General features: G+C 45.0%; 1 protein-coding gene across 1 annotated transcript in view; it reads right to left on the bottom strand.

Annotated features, from left to right (window-relative positions):
- ENTREP2 (endosomal transmembrane epsin interactor 2) overlaps positions 1-2,588 on the bottom strand; it is a 238,619-nt gene extending 236,031 nt beyond the window's left edge. The window contains exon 1 of the mRNA XM_086364126.1: positions 2,233-2,588. Coding sequence (XP_086220252.1) covers positions 2,233-2,451 — 219 coding nt within the window. The 5' untranslated portion in view covers positions 2,452-2,588. The remainder of the gene's footprint in view (positions 1-2,232) is intronic.
- Between the last annotated feature and the right edge of the window lie 19,968 nt (positions 2,589-22,556).

The raw sequence follows: 22,556 nt of genomic DNA, 5'->3' as shown, positions 1-22,556 counted from the left end.
AGACAAAAATGTCCTTGCAAGGTGGTTTCCACAGTGGGCGGGCAGGCAAGTGGCCAGTGTTACTGCCCACAGCTGTGACAACATGTTGACCTGTCCCAGCATTGCTGGAACCATTCACTGTCTGTGCAAAGGGGTATAGACTGTTTGGAAAAAACTTTAATGCATTATTGACCAGAGACACATTAATATGTATTTTGTTATTCAAATATTATTGACTGGAGTGTTTCAATACTCACATAACAAATCACTGGCCAAAGGCATTAGTTTCTGCAAAAATCTTCAGGTCAATAAAAAGTTAAAGGTGCTTGTGGCAGATTCAGTTTGAAAAAAGCCCATGAGACAGGAGGTGTAAGGAGGTGGGGAGAGTGGGAGGTGGACCCGGGGCACAATCTACCACCTCTAAAATAAAAGCAGAGGATGTTGCTCACTGTTCTCCCCAGAGCCTACAGGCAGGTCTGCACACACAAGACACGTGGGGAATACTCTGAATTGCAGGATGTTGAACTACAAAGTTATAGTTGTGGAAAGGAATAACCCTGGGAATGCAAGCTGAATTAATGCTTTACATATTTATTTAATGCTTAAGACTAAAATACACTGAATGTACATTTTTCACATAAACAGCTTTTCTACCATGTGTGATGGCTGTTTCCCCTTCCAAGTTCATTATTAAGAGACAGCTCTCTCTCTATGCCCTTTGGAAGAACCAAAGCCACAAGGCTAGAAGACCTGGCCCATGGAGAAGCCAAGGGCAGTTCGTTTACCAAGCTGCCACCTGTGGGCCACAGCAGACACAAACTCAGACCACATGAAAACAATGCACATTAAATCATGCTGAACACTGAGCCACAGATGTGTTTGAAGGCTGTATTTAGGGGCCCCCATTTGAATCATGACTCCTGGGTCTTGCTTCCAATCCCATCTCTTTACTTTGAGCACTGGGAGCCTGAAACTCATGCTCTGTTGTTCTAACCAGCTCTCCAAGACTCACTCCTGGTCTGAAATAAGCTCTGGAAATTCACACGCCCGTTAGGATGAACCATAACACTTGGATCCATCAGGCTGTCACTGAGTCGGTTCTGCTTCGATCTTATCTTACAAGGCCTGCAGCAGACTTGGAGAACAAAGGCCATTACAAAAGAACAACAAAAGCGGAGATCGACAGAATTTTTAAATTTCAGAAGTCAAGGACAAATAGCAAACATTCGTTCCAAAGGCTTGGTTTGGATTTTTGGAGATGGAGTTAAAACACACCGAATTTACTGTTAAAACCTGTAAAACATACTCCGGCACCGCAAACCAAATGCAGGTACAGACGTCAAGAGTTCTCAGAACAAGGGCTTCTCTTTATAAAGAATATTTGCTCAGCATAGATCTTTCCTGTTTCCATATACTCACTCTTTATTAATATAGGGAAAAAACAACTTTAATAAAAAAAAAAAAAAGCCTCCCTCCCCCCTACCCCCTCCCCCTTATTTCTTGGAGACAACCACGTCTTTGAATGGGATTTCCTGGTGGCTTTGCTTCTACGGCGGTTTGTCAGTCACTGGCCTCTCTAATTTGGGGTCAACAGCCTGAAAATCTGTCACCTCCCGGCGAGGAAGCTCACTAAACACGCCTCCCGCCCCACGCGGCCCGCGGGCCGCCTGCCCAGTCGCACTGTCCACTGCGCTCGCGGATCAATCCCCACCACGGGCGGGACGCGCCACTTACGGTACACCGAGAGGGTGGGCTGCCAAGGCGGGTTCGGCCGGTTCCCGCCGCCAGGACTGACCCGCGACCCGACGGCACGCGCCCTGCGCCGAAGACTCCAGCCGCGGAGGCCAGCCGCGCGGAGCCGCGTCTCCGCACCGGGCTCGCACCCTGCTCCCACCCCGCTCGGGGTCGCCCAGAGCCCCACCACTCCCCGGCGGTTCCTCAGCCCCTGGGCGCAAGGGGCCTCAGGGCCCAGCCGCCGGCCCCGCCGCCCACCCTCATCCGAAGGCCCCTCCAGTGCTTGAGGGCGCCCGGGCTCCTGTCTCTTCGCAAAAAAGTAACTCCGGGACCAGCGCAAGGGGAAAGGGAAAGCGACGCTCCCAGGGCGGCAAGCGGTGAGTCGGCTCTCCGGAGTTCTCCTGCCCGAGTTTTAAGCCGCACCCCGGGCTGTGGCAGCTCGCGCGCCGAACTCGGCGCCCGCGGGTGGTGGGCCCGCGTCCCCGGCCCGCAGCCCCCGCGCTCCGCGCCGACACTCACCGAGAAGCCGGCCCAGAAGGGGCAGGAGTGGCGGACACGGGCCGACGTGGTGAGCGCCAGAGCGGCGAAGCTGACGGCCACGATGAGGCATCCGAGCGCCATCTGCGTGGCCCCGAGCGCCAACACGATGCGGGAGCGGCCCGGGCACTCGCGCAGGCGGGACAGGCTGCGGGGCAGCGCGGCCGGGCGCGGCGCGCGGGGACCGCCAGCCGGAGGCATCGCGCCTGCACGCCTCACCCGCTCGCGCCCGGTCCTGCGCGCCGCCCCTCCTCACCAAGGGTCCGAGGCAAGTTGCACCGACTACGGGGTCGGCCTCCCCCCGGGTCGCGGGGGCTGCGGCGGCCGCGCGCGTGGAGCGGGACGCGCGGGGCGGGGAACCGGACGCCCGCAGCCCTCGCCGGGGCCCGCGCCCATGCCGCCGCAGCTCCGCAGGGCCGCCCGCCGGCCGCGCCGCGCTGCGCCCTCTCCCGCCCGCCCCGCGCGCTCCCCGGCCCGGGCGCGGGCTCGAGCCGCCGCCGCCGCCGCTGTCCCCGGGCGCGAGCCCTGCCGCCGCCGCGCGCGGGGCCGGGGGCCGAGGCCAGAGCACGAGCCGGGACCGAGCGGCGCGGGAGCGGGCGGGCGCAGGTGCGGTCCCCGTGGTCGGGCCTCGGCGCTCGCGCCCCTCACCGAGGAGGAGAGTGAGAACCGCGGGCGCGTCAAGGGCGAGGGCGGCAGGAGCCCCGGGCCGGAGACGGGGAAGAGGCCTGGGAGCTGGGGCGGGCCGGCCGAGCCGCTACCGAGCCTGGGGCTGGCCCGGGAGGAGCGCGCGCCCCGGCGGCGGGGGTCGCGGAGGAGGTGACTTCCCAGCGCCTAATCCCAGGCGTGGCGGGCGGGAGCCTCTCTCGAATGCGGAATTCCTGGATTCAGGATTCTGCTGCTCTCCTGCAGTTCCAGGAATTTATCAAGCCAAGCGGAGAACTCGGTCCTGAAGGACTGGGCATTCAGAACATCCCCAGTTCACAGATGTCTCTTGCCCACCTTCCGTTTGCAGGGCTTTTGATACAAGTGAAAAATTGGGGCTGAAAATCAATTGCACAAAACGAATTTTGATGAACAGTGTCATTAAAGGACCTACGAAATCATTTCTCCCTTTTGACAGTATTAGGTTTCAAATACCTGACTGTTGGCTTCCTAGGGTACCGAGAAAGCTTGAAAGTTCAGGTTATCACGAGTCACCTTGCGGCCACGTTGATGTGACCACTTTAAGACTGCCAGTGTTGAAATGGGTTGTGTTGACATATGAGAGGCCCAGGAGTGTCAGGCTGTCTGAGGATATCAAGCACAAAAAGGCTACGTTCATAGTAATCATAGCGGGAAATGGTGGGTCAGTTTACACAGCCTCAAGGCGGGACTGAGGGAGTTTCCTGTTGGATTTGGATCAGAAACGCTGCAGTCTGGCCCCCAAATATCTCAGTTGCTGGTGGTGGAAATTACATCTTTAGAGATATAGATTCCTTTGGGGCTGACGAGCCTCTATTAAAATGCAAATTCCTCTGGAATGGCCAGTAGCTCAACCCTTTATCAGCCAACACCTCAGCAGGCATGGGATTTATTTTCCAATTTAACCGGACGGCCCAGGGATGCACAGGGGTGGGGATTCCACAGATGGAGTGGCTGACCTCAGAATGCTGGCCTCTGGCCAGAGCTGCTTCTCTTCCAGTCCTGTCTGTAACAGGATGAGCTTCTGGCAGGCATCCTTCTGAACTTTGGAGACATTCTCTACCTAGAAATGCACAGGGCAGCACTTTTTAAGGGCTTGGAATTATAGCATCAAGATCTTGGACTGCTTGGAAGTTAGGTTCTCACTGCAGTCACCTCAGTCTTTCATTCATTTATTCATTTCTTCAACAAAGTTCACAAAGAAGCGTCTAAGCACCTGTCCGCGTTAGGCTTTCAGAGAACATGGATATTCATGTTGGGTATTCCTCTGGCTGATTCATGTTGATGTATGGCAGAAACCAACATAATATTGTAATTATCCTCCAATTAAAAATAAATAAACTTTAAAAAAGAGAGAGAACATGGATGAATGAAACAGCCAACTCCCTGCCTTCCTGGTGAAAGGTGGAAAACAGACAAGCATAACAAATAAGTTACATAGTTGATTGACATTATGTAGTATTCAAAAAATATGTTAAACACCCACAGTGTGCCACACACTGAGGAAATAAGGATGAGCAGACAAGCTTCCTGTGCTCAGGGAACTTTCAGGTTAGTGGGGGAACCAGCAGTATGTGGGTAATTGCTCCAAGGCCATGGAGAAGGAAATGGCAATCCACTCCAGTACTCTTGCCTGGAAAATCCAATGGACTGAAGAGCCTGGTAGGCTATAGTCCATGGGGTTGGGAAGAGTCCGACAGGACTGGGCGACTTCACTTTCACTTTTCACCTTCATGCATTGGAGAAGGAAATGGCAATCCACTCCAGTGTTCTTGGCTGGAGAGTCTCAGGGACGGGGGAGTCTAGTGGGCTACTGTCTATGGGGTCACACAGAGTTGGACACAACTGCAGCAACTTAGCAGCAGCAGCAGCAGCAGCTCCAAAGCCAACTGCAAATATGTTCAGTGTTACGGAGAATTCTACATGGTGCCAAAAAAAAAGATAATAAGGAGCTTTGGAAAGAGCTTTCTGACCACAGTATGGAAAATTGACTGTGGGATGCCCAAGGAAATGTGGAGAAGTGAGATGCTGTTGCTGCCATCTAGGCAAGAGGAGACGGTGTTTTGGATTAGGGTGGAGATGGTGGTGATACCGAGAATTGGATGGATTTCAGAGGTGTATGGGAGGTGTCAGTGATGAATTAAACATGGACTAGAAATATAGGGGCTGCCAGTTGGCACACCGTGGGAAGAATCACCAAATGCTGGAAACCTCCAGTGAACTCCCATCTACATATTAGATGTGCTTCCAGAATGTGTATAAATCCTTCTGTTTATAAATGACATGGGAAAAGCTCCAGGCAGCTCGGCAGGGAATTTTGCTGTAGGTGGGTCAGGAGAGAGATCTACCTCTTTAGTAAAATTTGATCAGAGGGAGAAACTGTCAAGAAATTAAAATTACTTTTTGCTCTTCTAAAAATTAATTTTAGGATATCCCTGAATGACCAGTGGTTAAGACTCCATGCTGCCAATGCAGGGTGTGTGAGTTCCACCTCTGGTTGGGGAACTATGATCCCACATGCCGTGAGGTGCAGCCAAAAAATAAAAACATCAATTCTGTGTTTTAGAAAATCTTAAAATTTTATTGTATTAAACCCAGTAAATAATTAAAAGGAGTCAATTTCCTAGAAGTGAATCATAAAGATAGGAGGGGGAAAGAGGTAGGCAGGGTAAGACTGGCAGCTCATTGACCCTCTTTGCTCTTCACTGTTTTTCTTTTATGAAAGGGCTGTAATAATACACATCCTTGTATTGTGGGAGATTCCTGGAGACCCCTGGAATGACCATATAGCAACTTTTTCTTTTCCCTAGATCAGATGAGACTAATAGACTGAGACCATTTTTCTTTTTTAAAAATTTTATGGAAGTATACTTGATTTACAATGTTGCGTTAATTTCTGCAGCAAAGTAACTCAGTTGTATATATATGTATTCTTTTTCATATTCTTTTCAACTGTGGTTTATCACAGGATATTGAATATGGTATCTTGTGCTGTACAGTAGAACCTTGTTGTTTACCCATTCTATATATAATACTTTGTCTTTGCTAATGCCAAACTCCTCTCCCACCTCCCCACTTATCAACCATAAGTCTGTTCTCTATGTCTGTGAATATGTTTCTGTTTCATAGATATGTTGATTTGTATCATATTTTAGGTTCCATATAAAAGTGATATTATATTATATGGCATTTGCCTTTTTCTTTCTGATTTACTTCATTTAGTATGATAATCTCTAGGTTCATTCATGTTGCTGAAAATGACATTATTGCATTCTTTTTAATGGCTGAGTAATATTCCATTGTGTATATGCACCACATCTTCTTTATCCATTCATCTGTCAGTGGACATTTAGGTTGCGTCCATGCCTTGGCTATTGTCAGTAGTGTTGCTATGAACATAGAGATGCATCTGTCTCTTTGAATTATAATTTTTTCTGTGTATATGCCCAGGAATAGGGTTGCTAGATCATATGGCAACCCTTTTGGTTTTTTGAGGATCCTTCCTACTGTTTTCCATAGTGGCAGCACCAATTTGCACTCCCATCTAGAGTTTAGGAGGGTTTCCTCTTCTCCACACTCTCTCCAGCATTTATTATTTGTACACTTTTAACAATGGCCATTCTGACCGGAGTGAGATGGTACCTCGTTGTAGTTTTGATTTGTATTTCTCTAATAATTCATGGTGTTGAATATCTGTTCATTTGCCTGTTGGCCATCTGTATGTCTTCTTTGGAGAAATGCCTGTTTAGGTCTTCTGCCCATTTTTCAATTGGGTTGATGATTTTTTTTTTTTTGAGTTCTATGAGCTGTTTGTATATTTTGGAAATTTAGCCTTTATTGGTTGCATAATTTGCAAATATTTTCCCCCAGCCCATAGGTTGTCTTTTTGTTTATGGTTTCTTTTGCTATGTAAAATCTTTGTTTGATTAAGTCTCATTTGTTTACTTTTGCTTTTATTTTTGTTGCCTTGGAAGACTGACCTAAGAAAACACTGGTATGATTTATGTCAGAGACTGTTTGCCTGTGTTCTCTTCTAGGAGTTTTCTGGTGTCTTGTCCTATACTTAAGTCTTTAAACCATTTTGAGTTTGTTTTTGTGTATGGCAGGAAGGTGTGATCTGACTTCATCAAGAATGTCTTTTCTCCACTGTATAGTCTTGCTTCCTTTGTTGAAGATTAATTGACCATAGGAGGACTTCCCTGGAGGTCCAGTGGTCTAGACTCCACATTCCCAATGCAAGGAGCACGGGTTCAATCCCTGGTTGGAGAACTAATATCCCACATGCAGCCCAGCATGACCAAAAAATAAATTAATTAATAATTGACCATAGGTATGTGGCTTTATTTCTGGACTGTCTGTTCTGTTCCATTGATCTGCACATCTGTTTTTGTGCCAGTGCCATGCTGATTTGAGTACTGTAGCTTTATAGTATTGTGAGACCATTGCTCATAAGCAAAGAAGGTGGCTGAGCTTTTTGTGAAATGCAATCATGCCTGCTTGGGCCAAGGGTAGATAAGTAACACTAATGACTCCCTTACAGGCCCCTTGTTGCAGATTCCTGCTCTTTTCAAAATATACGTCTGCATAAATGGACAAGGAATGAGCTTGTTCCTTTGTATCTCCTATAAGATGTAAGAAAGTTATACTTGGATCTCACAGTCCCTGCCTCTGGAAAAGTAATAATCAGTAGAGACTCCACTTCCAGGAATAGCAGGCTAGCAGATTCTCCTGCCAAAGTCAACTAAGAAGACAAATGAAATATTTTTTAAAATATCTTTTTTAAAACATCCAAGAATTAGGGAGATAATGAGAGAATACCAGGCCAAGACCTAGGAGAGTGAATGCAGCACTTGGGCAGCCTCTGCCCTGAGCCCTTGTATTCTGCCTCTGGCAACCATGGAGGGTTAGAACAAGGAGTTTTGAGTCCAGGTCCCTCCAAGGGGGCCAGGGTGGGGGAGGGGGGAATCCAGGAAGCCAGTACCCTGATTTAGGATGGCCTCTCAGATGGCTGTGCCTGAATAATAAGGGAGAAGGCAATGGAACCCCACTCCAGTACTCTTCCCTGGAAAATCCCATGGACGGAAGAGCCTGGTAGGCTGTAGTCCATAGGGTCGCTAAGAGTCGGACACGACTGAGCGACTTCACTTTCACTTTTCACTTTCATGCATTGGAGAAGGAAATGGAAACCCACTCCAGTGTTCTTGCCTGGAGAATCCCAGGGACGGGGGAGCCTGGTGGGCTGCCGTCTATGGGGTCACACAGAGTTGGAAACGACTGAAGTGACTTAGCAGCAGCAGCAAGCCTACCTTATCTCTGGTTGCAGGTGCCCAGAAATCCCAAACCTGAAGTTTGGACTAAGGTAGTCTTGCATTGCTCAGGCCTCTAGGAGCTGACAAAAGCCATTGAAAATCATCTCTGGAGAAAAATAACACCAATAACTACATCATCCTAGGCCTCAAATTAATTTCTAAAAATAGCATGTTAAAGACTCACTTTCCTTTAACTTCCTCACTATGATAAAGGACATTTATGGAAAACCCACACATAGCATTATACTCAGTGGTGAAAGATTGGCTACTTTCTCACAAGATCAGGCATGAGATAATGATGTTCATATTCCCTGCTGCTATTCAACATTGTAGTAGAAATTCTGGCCAGAGCAATCAGACAAGAAAAATAAAGAAGAGACATACAAACTAGAAAGGACGAATTAAAACTTTATCTGTTCACAGGTGATATTATCATATATTTATAGAAAATCCTCAAAGAATCCACAGGAAAGCTACTAGAGATGATAAATTCTGCAAAGTTGCAGGATACAAGATCAACACATGACTGTTAATCGCTTTTTTATTTGCCAGCAAAGAATAACCTGAAAAGAAAATTAATAAAGCAATTCCATTTACAATACAGCTAAAAGACTAACACACCTGGGAATAAATTTAACCAAAGAGATGAAAGATTTGTACATCAGAAATTATAGAAAATTGCTGAAAGAAGATAAAGTATACCTGAATAAATGGAAAGACACCATGTTTGTGGATAGGAAGTCTTAATATCAAGATATAAGTAGCCAAAACACTCTATAAATTCAATGTGATACCTGTGAAAACTCAGACTTTTTTGCAAAAATGGAAAAGCCAATCCTCAAATTCTTCTGGAATTGCAGTGGGTCCCAAATAGCCAAGCAGTCTTGAAAAAGAAGAATGGAGTTGGAAGACTCACACTTTCAGATTTCAAAACTTACTACAAAGCTACAGTAATCAAAGCAGTGTGGTAGATGCATAAAGATAGACAGACCATTGGAATAGAATTGAGGGTCCAGAAGTAAATTCATCTACCTAACACCAGTTAAGTTTTGACAGGACCGTCATCCAGTGTATAAATAGTCTCTTCAACAGCTGGGGCTGAGACAACTGGATTTTCATATGCAAAAGAAAGACATTGGACCCCAGTCTCACACCATATATGAAAATTAACACAAAATGGATCAAAGACCTAAATATAGGAGTGAAAGTCATAAAACTCTAAGAAGAAAATGTAAGTATAAATATTTATGACCTTGGATTTGGCTCTAGATTCTTAGCTATGACACCAAAACTGTGAGGAACAAAAGGAAAAACTAGATTAAATTGTACTTCAAAATTTTTGTTCATCAAAGGATACTTTCAAGGAAGTAAAAAGACAAACTATAGAATGCGAGAAAATACTTGCAAATGATTGATATATAGCCAATAAGGATTTAATATCCAGGATATATAAAGAACTCCCACAATTCAAAAGCAAAAAGACAACTCAATTTTTAAATGGAGAAATGACCAAACTAAGTATTTCTCCAAAGAAAATGTATAAATGGCCAATTATCACATGAAAAGATGTTCAACATCACTAATTAGAAAAATGCAAATCAAAACCGCAATGTGGTACTACTTGGCATGCGTTAGGATGGCTATTATCCAAAACAAAACAAAAAATAGCCAAGCATTGGTGAGAATATGAAGAAATTGAAATCCTTGTGCACTGCTGATAGGAATGTAAAATGGTGCAGCCACTGTGGAAAACAGTATGGAGATATGTCAAAAAATTAATTGTAAAGTTACTGTACCTAGCAATTCCAAGTATACACCAGAAAGAATTGAAGGCAGGGACTTAAAGAGATATCTGTCCAACTGTCTCCTGAACCTTGAGGACATCATGCTGAGTGAAATAAGCCAGTCAAGAAAGACACAAATATTCCCTGACTCCACTTATATGAGGTGCCTAGAGTAGTCAGATTTACAGAGACAAAAAATGGAACAGTGATTGCCAGGAAATGGGGGGAAGAGAAATGAGGAGTTAGTGTTTAATGGGGGCAGAATATCAATGAGGGAAGATGGAAAAATTCTGCAGATAGATGGTGGTGATGGTTGTACAACAATGTGCATGTACTTAATGCCACAGAATTACACACTTAAAAATGGTCAGGGCTTCCCTGGTGGTTCAGTGGTGAAGAGTCTGCCTGCCAATGAGGGAGACACAGGTTCAGTTTCTGGTCTGGGAGGATCCCATGTGCCTCGGAGCAGCTGGGTCCATGCGCCACAACTGTCGAGCTCTTATGCTTCAACTGTTGAAGCCCGTGCTCTGCAATAAGAGAAACCACCACAATGAGAAGCCCACATGCCACAACTAGGGTGTAGACCCTGCTTGCCTCAGCTAGAGAAAAGCCCGTGCACAGCAACCAAGACCAAAAATTATTTAATTAATTGTAAAACAAACAAGCAAAAGTGTTCTATGATAAACCATAATGGAAAAGAATATTAAAAAAGAATATGTGTATAACTGAGTCACTGTACAGTACATGTTAACACAACATTGTAAATCAGCTATACGTCAATTTAAAAAATGAAAAAAAAAGAAAATAAATAGGGACTTTCCTGGTGGTCCAGGGATTAAGACTCTGTGCTTCTACTGCAAGGGGTGAGGGTTCAATCCCTGGTCGGGGAACTAAGATCCCACATGCTGCAGGGAACAAGAAAAAAAAAGATAAAATAAATCCTAAATTAAGTTTTTAAGACTTCTGAGTTACTGACTAGGATTTTGTGTGAAGCCCCTGAGAAATAAATGAGGTTGGATTACTCAGGAAGGGCAGTGAGGCTAAGAAGTAGGTTCCACTTAAATTAACTCAACCAGCACCATTAAGTCAGGTTATTAGAAACATATATTGTCATGATTTCATTAGAATAAGCAGTTATTCATATTCACACACACTGACTCAAACAAAATTATGCATGAAAGAAATGTTTTGCCTTCAGGGAAAATGTATCAAAATTACGAGTCAAGCCACATGAGATTTGATAATTCTCATCCATCAACTGAACAGAAAATAATGGAGTTGAATTTATCATTTGATTTTGAAGCATGAGAGTCACCTTCAACCAGAACTCCTTGAATAGCTTTTTTATTTTTTAAGTATGAAACAAAAGTAAAACACTTTGCTCATGGATAAATAGGAAGTCTCTGGAAAAATAAACATCAGTGATCTTCACCGTCAATTACATGATTGGCTCCAGTTTTCACAGCAGAGATGTAATTTAGGGGATCAGTTGGCCTTTTTTGTGTAGGTCAGCTGTGCGCTCAGTGACAGCCTTGACCAGACTGCAAATCCCACTCTCTCTCTGCTCTCCCCAATGCATTCCAAACCCTCTGATCCAGAGAAACACCATTGTTGTTGTTCACTCAGTCGTATCTGAATCTTTGCAACCCCATGAACCGCAGCATGCCAGGCTCCACTGTCCTTCACTATCTCCCAGAGTTTGCTCAAACTCATGTCCATCTAGTCAGTGATGCCATCCAACCATCTTATCCTCTGTCGCCCCCTTCTCCTCCTGCCTTCAATCTTTCCCAGCATCAGAGTCTTTTCCGATGAGTCAGCTCTGTCCCAACAACTGTGCTCTTCACATCAAGCAGCCAAAGTTTTGGAGCTTCACCTTCAGCATTAGTCCTTTCAACGAATATTCAGGACTGATTTCCTTTAGGATTGACTGGTTTGATCTCTTTGCTGTCCAAGGGACTGTCAAGAGTCTTCTCCAGCACCATAATTCAGAAGCATCAATTCTTCGGCACTCAACCTTCTTTATGGTCCAACACTCACATCTGTACATGACTACTGGAAAAACCATAGCTTTGACTAGATGGACTTTTGTCAGCAAAGTGTATGAGACTAGTGTTGTAATAATAATATTAAAAGACCCCAGACAGTTCCCTTGCCTATTCTGCCAGATGACAACACAGCAGGATGATGGTCATCTGTGAGCCAGATAGCAAATCCTCAGCATACACTGAGTCTGCCTGCACCTTGACCTTGAACTTCCCAGCTTCCGGTACTTTGAGGAATATATGTCTGTGTTTATAAGCCACCGAGTCTGTGGTTTTCTGACTGTGGCAGCCTGAACAGACTGAGACATGCTCTGACAATGTAGCTATAACGACCATTTTTCAAAACTGGGATTGAAAGGGAAGAACAAATGCAAAAGCTTTAACTGCGTCCGGTAGTTAATTGGTTGTGATAGGGTTTGCATTATTATGATGAGACTGCACATAATACCAGATTAAGCAAATGAGGAATTTGGGGACATTCTATCATTTTTTTGTGTCCTTGAGAACCTGGGTTTTCAGTGTAGAGACAGGGAGTTAGATATGCAGTATAGATGTCACATAAAATTCCTGTAGTCCTGAATTTGAATTGGAAATAACAACTTTGTGTAACTGTATTAGTAAGGACACTCATTTCAGTGCCTTTAAACTTACCAAATATGTTTAAATCCATAGTCATGATAATTTTTTTTCATGATAACGTTTTTAAAGAACTCATTGGTTGCTCCCAGTCAATAATAGGGAAATAATTCATAATCTTAAAAACTGGCAAATGACAAGAAAATAATCAGGCATTTATCCTGTCTTTCCTACATAAAGTGTACATTTGGGTAATCAGATAGTAGGTGAGGGGAAGTATAGTTTAATAATATCAATTATTATTATAAGAGATAGTTGAAAAGAAATATTAAATTAAGATGTCACCACTTTGCATCCCACAATGAATTAACACATAGAAATTGAGCACTGACAGCTGCTGACATCAAAAAAAGGGTGAAAACTAGACCCTGACAGGCCTCCTGATGGAAGGATGCATCATTTTTTATCTTATGAAAGGGATTAAGCCTGACTCCAATCCCATCTCTGGATCCAGCTGCCAAGTGGCAGGACACCCACAGGCAAAGAAACACACTGAACTGCATCAGGAGAATGCACTCAGCAAACGCTAGACTGCCGGACAGCCTGCTTCCTCCACAGATAAACTGTAGGGAAAAGAGAGGGATGGAATGAAATCTGGAAATTCAAACGGACTTGGAAGACATATTTTTACAAATTTAATGGGTAAGGCTAGTCTGTAGTATCTAGAGAGAGATTGTTGTTTGTTCTTTAGTCACTAAGTCATGTCTCACTCTTTGTGACCCCATGGACTGTAGCCCACCAGGCTCCTCTGCCCATGGGTTTCCCAGGCAACAGTATTGGAGTGAGTTGTCATTTCCTTTTCCAGGGGATCTTCCTGACCCAGGGATCAAACCCACATCTCCTGTTTGGCAGGTAGATTCTTAACCACTGAGCCACTGGGGAGGCCCTAGGGAGAGATACTTGAGTGATCAAATTACAAAGAAGTGAGAGGAAGTGAGGACTACATATCAGAGAGCAGTCATTGATACTTTGAGGGTAGAGTGAGTCTTTCCCATTCTGTTGTTTTCCTCTATTTCTTTGCATTGATCGCTGAAGAAGGCTTTCTTATCTCTTCTTGCTATTCTTTGGAACTCTGCATTCAGATGGTTATATCTTTCCTTTTCTCCTTTGCTTTTCGCTTCTCTTCTTTTCACAGCTATTTGTAAGGCCTCCCCAGACAGCCATTTTGCTTTTTTGCATTTCTTTTCTATGGGAATGGTCTTGATCCCTGTCTCCTGTACAATGTCACGAACCTCATTCCATAGTTCATCAGGCACTCTATCTATCAGATCTAGGCCCTTAAATCTATTTCTCACTTCCACTGTATAATCATAAGGGATTTGATTTAGGTCATACCTGAATGGTCTAGTGGTTTTCCCTACTTTCTTCAATTTAAGTCTGAATTTGGCAATAAGGAGTTCATGGTCTGAGCTACAGTCAGCTCCTGGTCTTGTTTTTGCTGACTGTGTAGAGCTTCTCCATCTTTGGCTGCAAAGAATATAATCAATCTGATTTCGGTGTTGACCATCTGGTGATGTCCATGTATAGAGTTTTCTCTTGTGTTGTTGGAAGAGGGTGTTTGTTATGACCAGTGCATTTTCTTGGCAAAACTCTATTAGTCTTTGCCCTGCTTCATTCCGTATTCCAAGGCCAAATTTGCCTGTTACTCCAGGTGTTTCTTGACTTCCTACTTTTGCATTCCAGTCCCCTATAATGAAAAGGACATCTTTTGGGGGTGTTAGTTCTAAAAGGTCTTGTAGGTCTTCACAGAACCGTTCAACTTCAGCTTCTTCAGCGTTACTGGTTGGGGCATAGACTTGGATTACTGTGATATTCAATGGTTTGCCTTGGAAACGAACAGAGATCATTCTGTCATTTTTGAGATTGCATCCAAGTACTGCATTTCGGACTCTTTTGTTGACCAAAGAAATAGAGGAAAACAACAAAATGGGAAAGACTAGGGATCTCTTCAAGAAAATCAGAGATACCAAAGGAACATTTCATGCAAAGATGAGTTTGATAAAGGACAGAAATGGTATGGACCTAACAGAAGCAGAAGATATTAAGAAGAGATGGCAAGAATACACAGAAGAACTGTACAAAAAAGATCTTCATGACCCAGATAATCACGATGGTGTGATCACTGACCTAGAGCCAGACATCCTGGAATGTGAAGTCAAGTGGGCCTTAGAAAGCATCACTATGAACAAAGCTAGTGGAAGTGATGGAATTCCAGTTGAGCTATTCCAAATCCTGAAAGATGATGCTGTGAAAGTGCTGCCCTCAATATGCCAGCAAATTTGGAAAACTCAGCAGTGGCCACAGGACTGGAAAAGGTCAGTTTTCATTCCAATCCCAAAGAAAGGCAATGCCAAAGAATGCTCAAACTACTGCACAATTGCACTCATCTCACACGCTAGTAAAGTAATGCTTAAAATTCTCCAAGCCAGGCTTCAGCAATATGTGAACCGTGAACTTCCTGATGTTCAAGCTGGTTTTAGAAAAGGCAGAGGAACCAGAGATCAAATCGTCAACATCCGCTGGATCATGGAAAAAGGAAGAGAGTGCCAGAAAAACATCTACTTCTGCTTTATTGACTATGCCAAAGCCTTTGACTGTGTGGATCACAATAAACTGTGGAAAATTCTGAAAGAGATGGGAATACCAGACCACCTGACCTGCCTCTTGAGAAACCTATATGCAGGTCAGGAAGCAACAGTTAGAACTGGACATGCAACAACAGACTGGTTCCAAATAGGAAAAGGAGTTCGTCAAGGCTGTATATTGTCACCCTGTTTATTTAACTTCTATGCAGAGTATATCATGAGAAACGCTGGACTGGAAGAAACACAAGCTGGAATCAAGATTGCCGGGAGAAATATCAATAACCTCAGATATGCAGATGACAAGACCCTAATGGCAGAAAGTGAAGAGGAACTCAAAAGCCTCTTGATGAAAGTGAAAGTGGAGAGTGAAAAAGCTGGCTTAAAGCTCAACATTCAGAAAACGAAGATCATGGCATCTGGTCCCACCACTTCATGGGAAATAGATGGGGAAACAGTGGAAACAGTGTCAGACTTTATTTTTCTGGGCTCCAAAATCACTGCAGATGGTGACTGCAGCCATGAAATGAAAAGATGATTACTCCTTGGAAGGAAAGTTATGACCAACCTAGATAGCATATTCAAAAGCAGAGATATTACTTTGCCAACAAAGGTCCGTCTAGTCAAGGCTATGGTTTTTCCAGTGTTCATGTATGGATGTGAGAGTTGGACTGTGAAGAAAGCTGAGCGCTGAAGAATTGATGCTTTTGAACTGTGGTGTTGGAGAAGACTCTTGAGAGTCCCTTGGACTGCAAGGAGATCCAACCAGTGCATCCTAAAGGAGACCAGTCCTGGGTATTCATTGGAAGGACTGATGCTGAGGCTGAAACTCCAGTACTTTGGCCACCTCATGCGAAGAGTTGACTCACTGGAAAAGACTCTGATGCTTGGAGGGATTGGGGGCAGGAGGAGAAGGGGACGACAGAGGATGAGATGGCTGGATGGCATCACTGACTCAATAGACGTGAGTCTCAGTGAACTCCGGGAGTTGGTGATGGACAGGGAGGCCTGGCGTGCTGCAATTCATGGGGTCGCTAAGAGTTGGACACGACTGAGCGACTGATCTGATCTGATCTGAAGGGTTTATCATGGTGATGGGGCAGTTAGAGGAAACTTCAGTGTTTCTGGGGGTTAATTTCTTTTTAAAAAAAAATTTGTTTTTATTCATTTTATTTGGCTGCTCTCATTTTAGTTTCGGCATATGGAATCTAATTCCCTGGGCAGGGGTGGAACCCAGGCCCTCTGTATTGGGAATGTAGAGTCTTTGCCACTGGACCACCAGGGAAGCCCCTCTTGTGGTTAATTTCTTAGCCTGGGAGCGTGGTTACAAGGCCACTAACCTTACAGTAATTCACCCAGATCTACGCTTGATGTGCATGGATTTCGGTGTTGCTTTTCCATTCCCTTCTACCCCAGAGAATGTTTATTAACAGAAGATGGAAAACCTCACACTCTGGACTTGTCAAGTTCATCATGACCTTCCTGTCCCATGACTTTTGTGCCTGGATCAGAGAGTAAATTTTGAAAACTTCATTTTGTGTCTTTCATCCCCTGCAGTGTTCCTCGGTGCATCCTCATTCATCCCAGGCAAGGTGTGGCATGTCACCTGCCAGATGCTGCCTGACAAGCAGGCACCCCATTCAGCTCCCCTCAATCCCCACCCCCTCTGCAGCCCTGTGGATACTCACATATGCTGTCTGCCGCGTTGTGTTTTATGGCTCTTCAGATGTCGACTCTTTTTTAAATTATTTTATTGACATATAGTTGATTTACAATGTTGGATTAATTTCTCCTGTACAGCTAAGTGACTCAGTTATACACACATATATATTATTTTTTCATATTCTTGTCCATTATGATTTATCACAGGTATTGAATAGAGTTCCCTATGCTTTACAGTAGGACCTTTTTGTTTACCCATCCTGCATATAATAGTGTGCATTTGCTAATCCCAAACTCCCAATTCATCCCTCTCTAACCCCTTTAACCCTTGGCAACCACAAGTATGTTCTCTGCTTTGTGTGTGTGTGTGTGTGTGTGCGTGTGTGTGTGTTTGGGAGCACAGAGTCTTAACCACTGGACTGCTGGGGAAGTCCCCACAAATCTATTCTCTCTGTCTGTGATCTGGATGTCGACTCCTTAGTCCTCCCAGACTTAATCTGCAGCAGATTCATCAAAACAGGTGGCTGTTAAGTGGGAAAAGCAGTAAGCTTGGAATCAAACCCCTGGCCCAGCTGGCTGCCCCCCACCACCAGCTCTATGACCAGGGCCACCCCACGGGCTATTCAGCCTCGGTTTCCTCATCTGGAAGGTGTGTGGCTCGGGGTTGGGGGGAGGGTGGCTGTGGGGCTTCAATGCGGAGACGAACAGAAAAGCCACTTGTAACCTCAGCTATGAGGCTTCCCAAGTGGCTCAGATGATCAAGAATCCACCTGCAATGCAGGATACTTGGGTTAGATCCCTGGGTCAGGAAGATGCCCTGGAAGAGGACATGGCAACCCACTCCAGTATTCTTGCCTGGAGAATCCCATGGACAGAGGAGCCTGGCGGGCTACAATCCTTGGGGTGGCAGAGTTGGACACAACTGAGTGACTGAACAGCAACAACAATAAAGACCTAGGAAAGGTCAGAGGCTTGTCTAGCATCTTTCACGAGAGACAGGCACAACTTCAGGCAGAATGTAGTTCTTCCAGGTTGCAGGGCAGCGTCCTTCCCACTGGGCCCCACTCTCCACAGTGCCTCAAGGCTGTCTTGGCTTCATGGACCAGAAACGGAAATGGCAGCTGGGCCACCTGGGATGGCTGGCTGTGCTCTGCACAAGGACCCCCATCAAGGGGGCTAGGTGAACCAAGTGGGTCTAACTTACCCCCACTCACCAGGCCAGGCATCCTGGCCTGCGTCACATACCATTCCCAGCCTCTGCTTGGCACCCTGATGCTGTGTGTGCTGGTTTCAGCCCTGGCCACCAGAGTGACCAACTCTGTGTGCCATGGCTTCTCTCCTCGAACCCCTTTCAAGGTGTCCTTGTATCCAACCCGCAACTGATGGGTGGTGTGCAGACAGGTGAGTTTTTGATGAAACACGTCAATAGAATAGAGAAGCCGGATCATTTTTCCATGTGTCCTCTGAGTACCATCAGTAGGACTAGAAACTGTAATTGCTTGTCCGGGCTACTAGGGTGCCATTCAGGAAATTACTTCCTCAGTAAAGTTTAGTAAATTATGGTTATAATTCAGGAAAAGTAGGCTACTCTTCGGAGAAGGCGATGGCACCCCACTCCAGTACTCATGCCTGGTAAATCCCATGGATGGAGGAGCCTGGTAGGCTGCAGTCCATGGGGTCGAGAAGAGTCGGACACCATTGTCGGACACAACTGAGCTACTTCGCTTTCACTTTTCACTTTCATGCATTGGAGAAGGAAATGGCAACCCACTCCAGTGTTCTTGCCTGGAGAATCCCAGGGACAGGGGAGCCTGTTGGGCTGCTGTCTATGGGGTCACACAGAGTCGGACACGACTGAAGTGACTTAGCAGCAGCAGCAGGCTACTCTTTGGTGAATTAGTGTTTCAGGGCGGTGGAATCATTTCCTGCACAGAGTGGTGTCCAAGTGACCTAAAATCCTTAATGGTCCTTCCAGATGTGTGCTCAGTCTATTTTTTGCGACCCCATGGACTCTAGCCCACTAGGCTCCTCTATTCATGGGAATCTCCAGGCAAGAATACTGGAGTGGGTAGCCATTTCCTGCTCCAGGGGATCTTCCCAACCCAGGGATGGAACCCATGTCTCCTGAATGGGCAGGCGGAATCTTTACCACTGAGCCACCTGGGAAGCCCCAAAGGAGAAAGCTTCCATGTTGGGAAAAAAAATGCAGTTTAATTTTTATTTACAGAGAAGGGAGAAACCAAGGGTTCTTGGAGGTCCAAGGGGCCCTTGTGTTCTTTAAGGAAGATAGCTCAAGGCACATGAACTGCACGTGTAAATGTCTCCAGAATGGACCCACGGTGCTGACCTATACACAGCCTCACAACTTCCAGGAAAAATTAACTTGGAGGGAGGAAAGAAGGAAGGAAAGGAAAATTTTTATGACTGATATCATGGAATATTTAAAGACGTGATGCAAAAGGTTTTTAAGAGATCCAGATATTCATAAACATGCTGATAAGGATGACTGTGCTTTATAAACGCGCTAACATAAATTCTAATTAATATGCAAATAATGCCCCAGAGGACCTGTAATGTGATCCTCTCAGAAGTTTAACAAACTGCTGCGTCAATTAGCTATGAATACTTTCTCCATTAATCTTACACATTAACTAAATCTTCAAATGTTACTGTCGTTCTTCTGCCAGTCTCCCCTCAGTCATTATTAAATACAACTTCTCATTTCCTTCTTCTTAAACAACATCCCTTTTTTCTTACATCCTTTGAAAACGGTATAACATAGTAAGGGATTTGAGGAAAATCTGTCTTTGCTAACAGATGTCGTGGCAAGTAGATTCCTCTGAAAAGAATTAGTTTTCTCGAAACCAGTGCCTACGTCGTTTTGCAATCCTCTCTTGAAGGAGTCACTTAATTTTGGAAGACTCTTGTAAGGGGAGGTTTTTTTCCCTCTTTCGTGCCCCAGAAGACACCGTATGGCACACACAGTTCATGTCTGTCTACCCCTCCCTGTTCCTACCCATAAGAGAGGAATAACTTATCTGATCAATGAGTGGACCACATTACCCATAGGATAACAGTGCCCCTTTCAGCTGCTGTGCATTGAATTATGTCTCCCAAGAGGGTATTTTGGGACTTCTCTGGTGGTCCAGTGGTTAAGATTCTGAGCTTCCAATTCAGGGGGCTCAGGTTTGATCCCTGGTTGGGGAATTATGGCCAAAACAAACAAACAAGAAAAAAATAACCAAGAGTGTATGTTGACGTCCTAAACCTTGGTACCTATGACTGTGACCTTATTTTTTGTTTGTTTATTTTTAATTGAAAGATAATTGCTTTATAATACTGTGTTGGTTTCTGACATACAACATGAATCAGCCACAGGTATATGTGTGTCCCATCCCTCTTGAACCTCCCTCCCACCTCCCACCCCATCCTACCCCTCCAAGTTGTCACAGAGCACCGGGTTGAGCTCCCTGTGCTATATAGCAGCTCTTTGTTTTACATATGGTAGTGTATATGTTTCCACGCCAGTCTCTCAATTCGTCCCATCCTCTCCTTCCCCTCCCCCGTATCATGTCCACAACTCCATTCTCTACATCTGTGTCTCTATTCCTGCTCTGCAAATAGGTTCAGCTCAAATTTCACTTCCATCTTTATCACTTTTTGTTCTTTGTTGCATTCTCATCTTTGTTGGCCAGCTCTTTCTTTTGATCACCCAGTATCATAAAGTGCCATGTGGGCTTATCGCTGAGAAGCAAGGAGGCACCTCAGCTGCACACTTTGCTGTCTGTGCAGGGGCCAAATGATTGGATCCATAGACCAGCCTAAAAGTAAAATGTGATTCAAATTTACATCTCACCAAAGTGATCAGATACCATACACCATACAGGCAAAGATACCATACACCATATACCATACAGGGTTTCTAGGCAGAAGTAACAGCATGTACACCATGGTTCAGATGGTAAAGAATCTGCCTGCAATGCAGGAGCCAAGGGTTCGGTCCCTGGGTCAGGAAGATCCCCTGGAGGAGGGAATGGCAACCCACTCCAGCATTCTTGCCTGGAAATCCCATGGACAGAGGAGCCTGCTGGGTCCATAGAGTCACAAAAATTCAGACACACCTGAGCGACTATTTCAACAGCATGTGCAAAGGCCCTAGGACAAGGAGTGAGGCATGTCCTAAATACCAAAAACCAAGGTGCGGAGAAGCAGGGAGTGCAGAAGGATATGGAGGGTGTCCAAGGACGGTCCAAAGACCACAGGGAAAGAGTTGTAAGATGTCCATTGGTGGATGAATGGATAAGAAAGTTGTGGTACATATACACAATGGAATATTGCTGCTACTGCTGCTAAGTCGCTTCAGTCGTGTCCGACTCTGTGCGACCCCATAGATGGCAGCCCACCAGGCTCCCTTGTCCCTGGGACTCTCCAGGCAAGAACACTGGAGTGGGTTGCCATTTCCTTCTCCACAATGGAATATTACTCAGCTATAAAAAGGAATACATAAGGAGGTGGATGAAACTACAGCCTATGATACAGAGTGAAGTAAGTCAGAAATAGAAAGCCAAATACTGTATATTAAACATATATATGGAATCTAGACAGATGGTACCAACGATCCTATGTACAGGACAGCAAAAGAGACACATGTAAATAACAGACTTTTGGACTCAGTGTGAGAAGGCAAGGGTGGGATGATTTAAGAGAATAGCATTGAAACATATATATTACCATATGTAAAATAGATGACCAGCTTGAGTTTGATACATGAAGCAAAAGCCGGTGCTCTGTGACAACCTAGAGGGCGGGGAGGGAGGTGGGTGGGGAATTCAGGATGGAAGGGACACATATATACCTGTGGCCAGTTCGTACTGATGTTTGGCAAAAACCATCACAATATTGTAAAGTAATTATCCTACAATTAAATAAATTAAAAAAAAGAAGACCATGATCCAATTTTTAAAAATTTGTTTTTAATTGGAGGATAGTTGCTTTACAATGTCGCTTCTGCTGTACCCTGATGTGAATCAGCCATAAGAATACAGGCTGCAAGCGGATGGGGGAAGGTAGATAGATGTAGGGGAGGAAGCTATGACAGGGCCCTCGTGGGAGCAGTGGACCTGGGGACAGCGGACAGATCCCAGAAGCATTAGGATGTAAAAGAAGTGCTCTAGAGCAGCGATCTCCCTGTGCAATGCCAAAACACAGCTGGAACCTGTTAGAGATACAGGTCCCCAGCCCGCCGCCGCTGCCGCCTCCCGCCCCTCAATCTCTCAAGTGGTTGGAGCTCTCACAGCTCCCAGGAGGTTCTGACTCTCAGCCCCATATGAGATCCACTGAAATAGGTGACAGAATGCCAAGAAGGAACTGCAGGGCCAACTTCCAATCGAGGGAGACGCTAGCTTGGTGACCAGGTGGGGGCTGTGCTCTTCTGGGGCTGGATTCCAAAAGCAAAAAGGTAAACAACCTTGTCAAACACTAAACAGAAAGACAGCAAAAGCCCTTCTTCAACTTGGATTCACATGAAACTCTGCTTATTTTACGAAGGACACCAGTGACAACCTAAAAATTAAGTATTTATATGTGGCAAGATTTCTCACCAAAAATTAA

The sequence above is a fragment of the Bos grunniens genome, chromosome 21 (genome assembly GCF_055505025.1).
Source record: "Bos grunniens cultivar Pamir isolate PY7600 chromosome 21, Bosgru_T2T1.0, whole genome shotgun sequence".
NCBI lineage: Eukaryota > Metazoa > Chordata > Mammalia > Artiodactyla > Bovidae > Bos > Bos grunniens.
The sequence above is the reverse complement of the archived record's forward strand: the minus strand, read 5'-3'. Positions and strand labels throughout refer to the sequence as shown.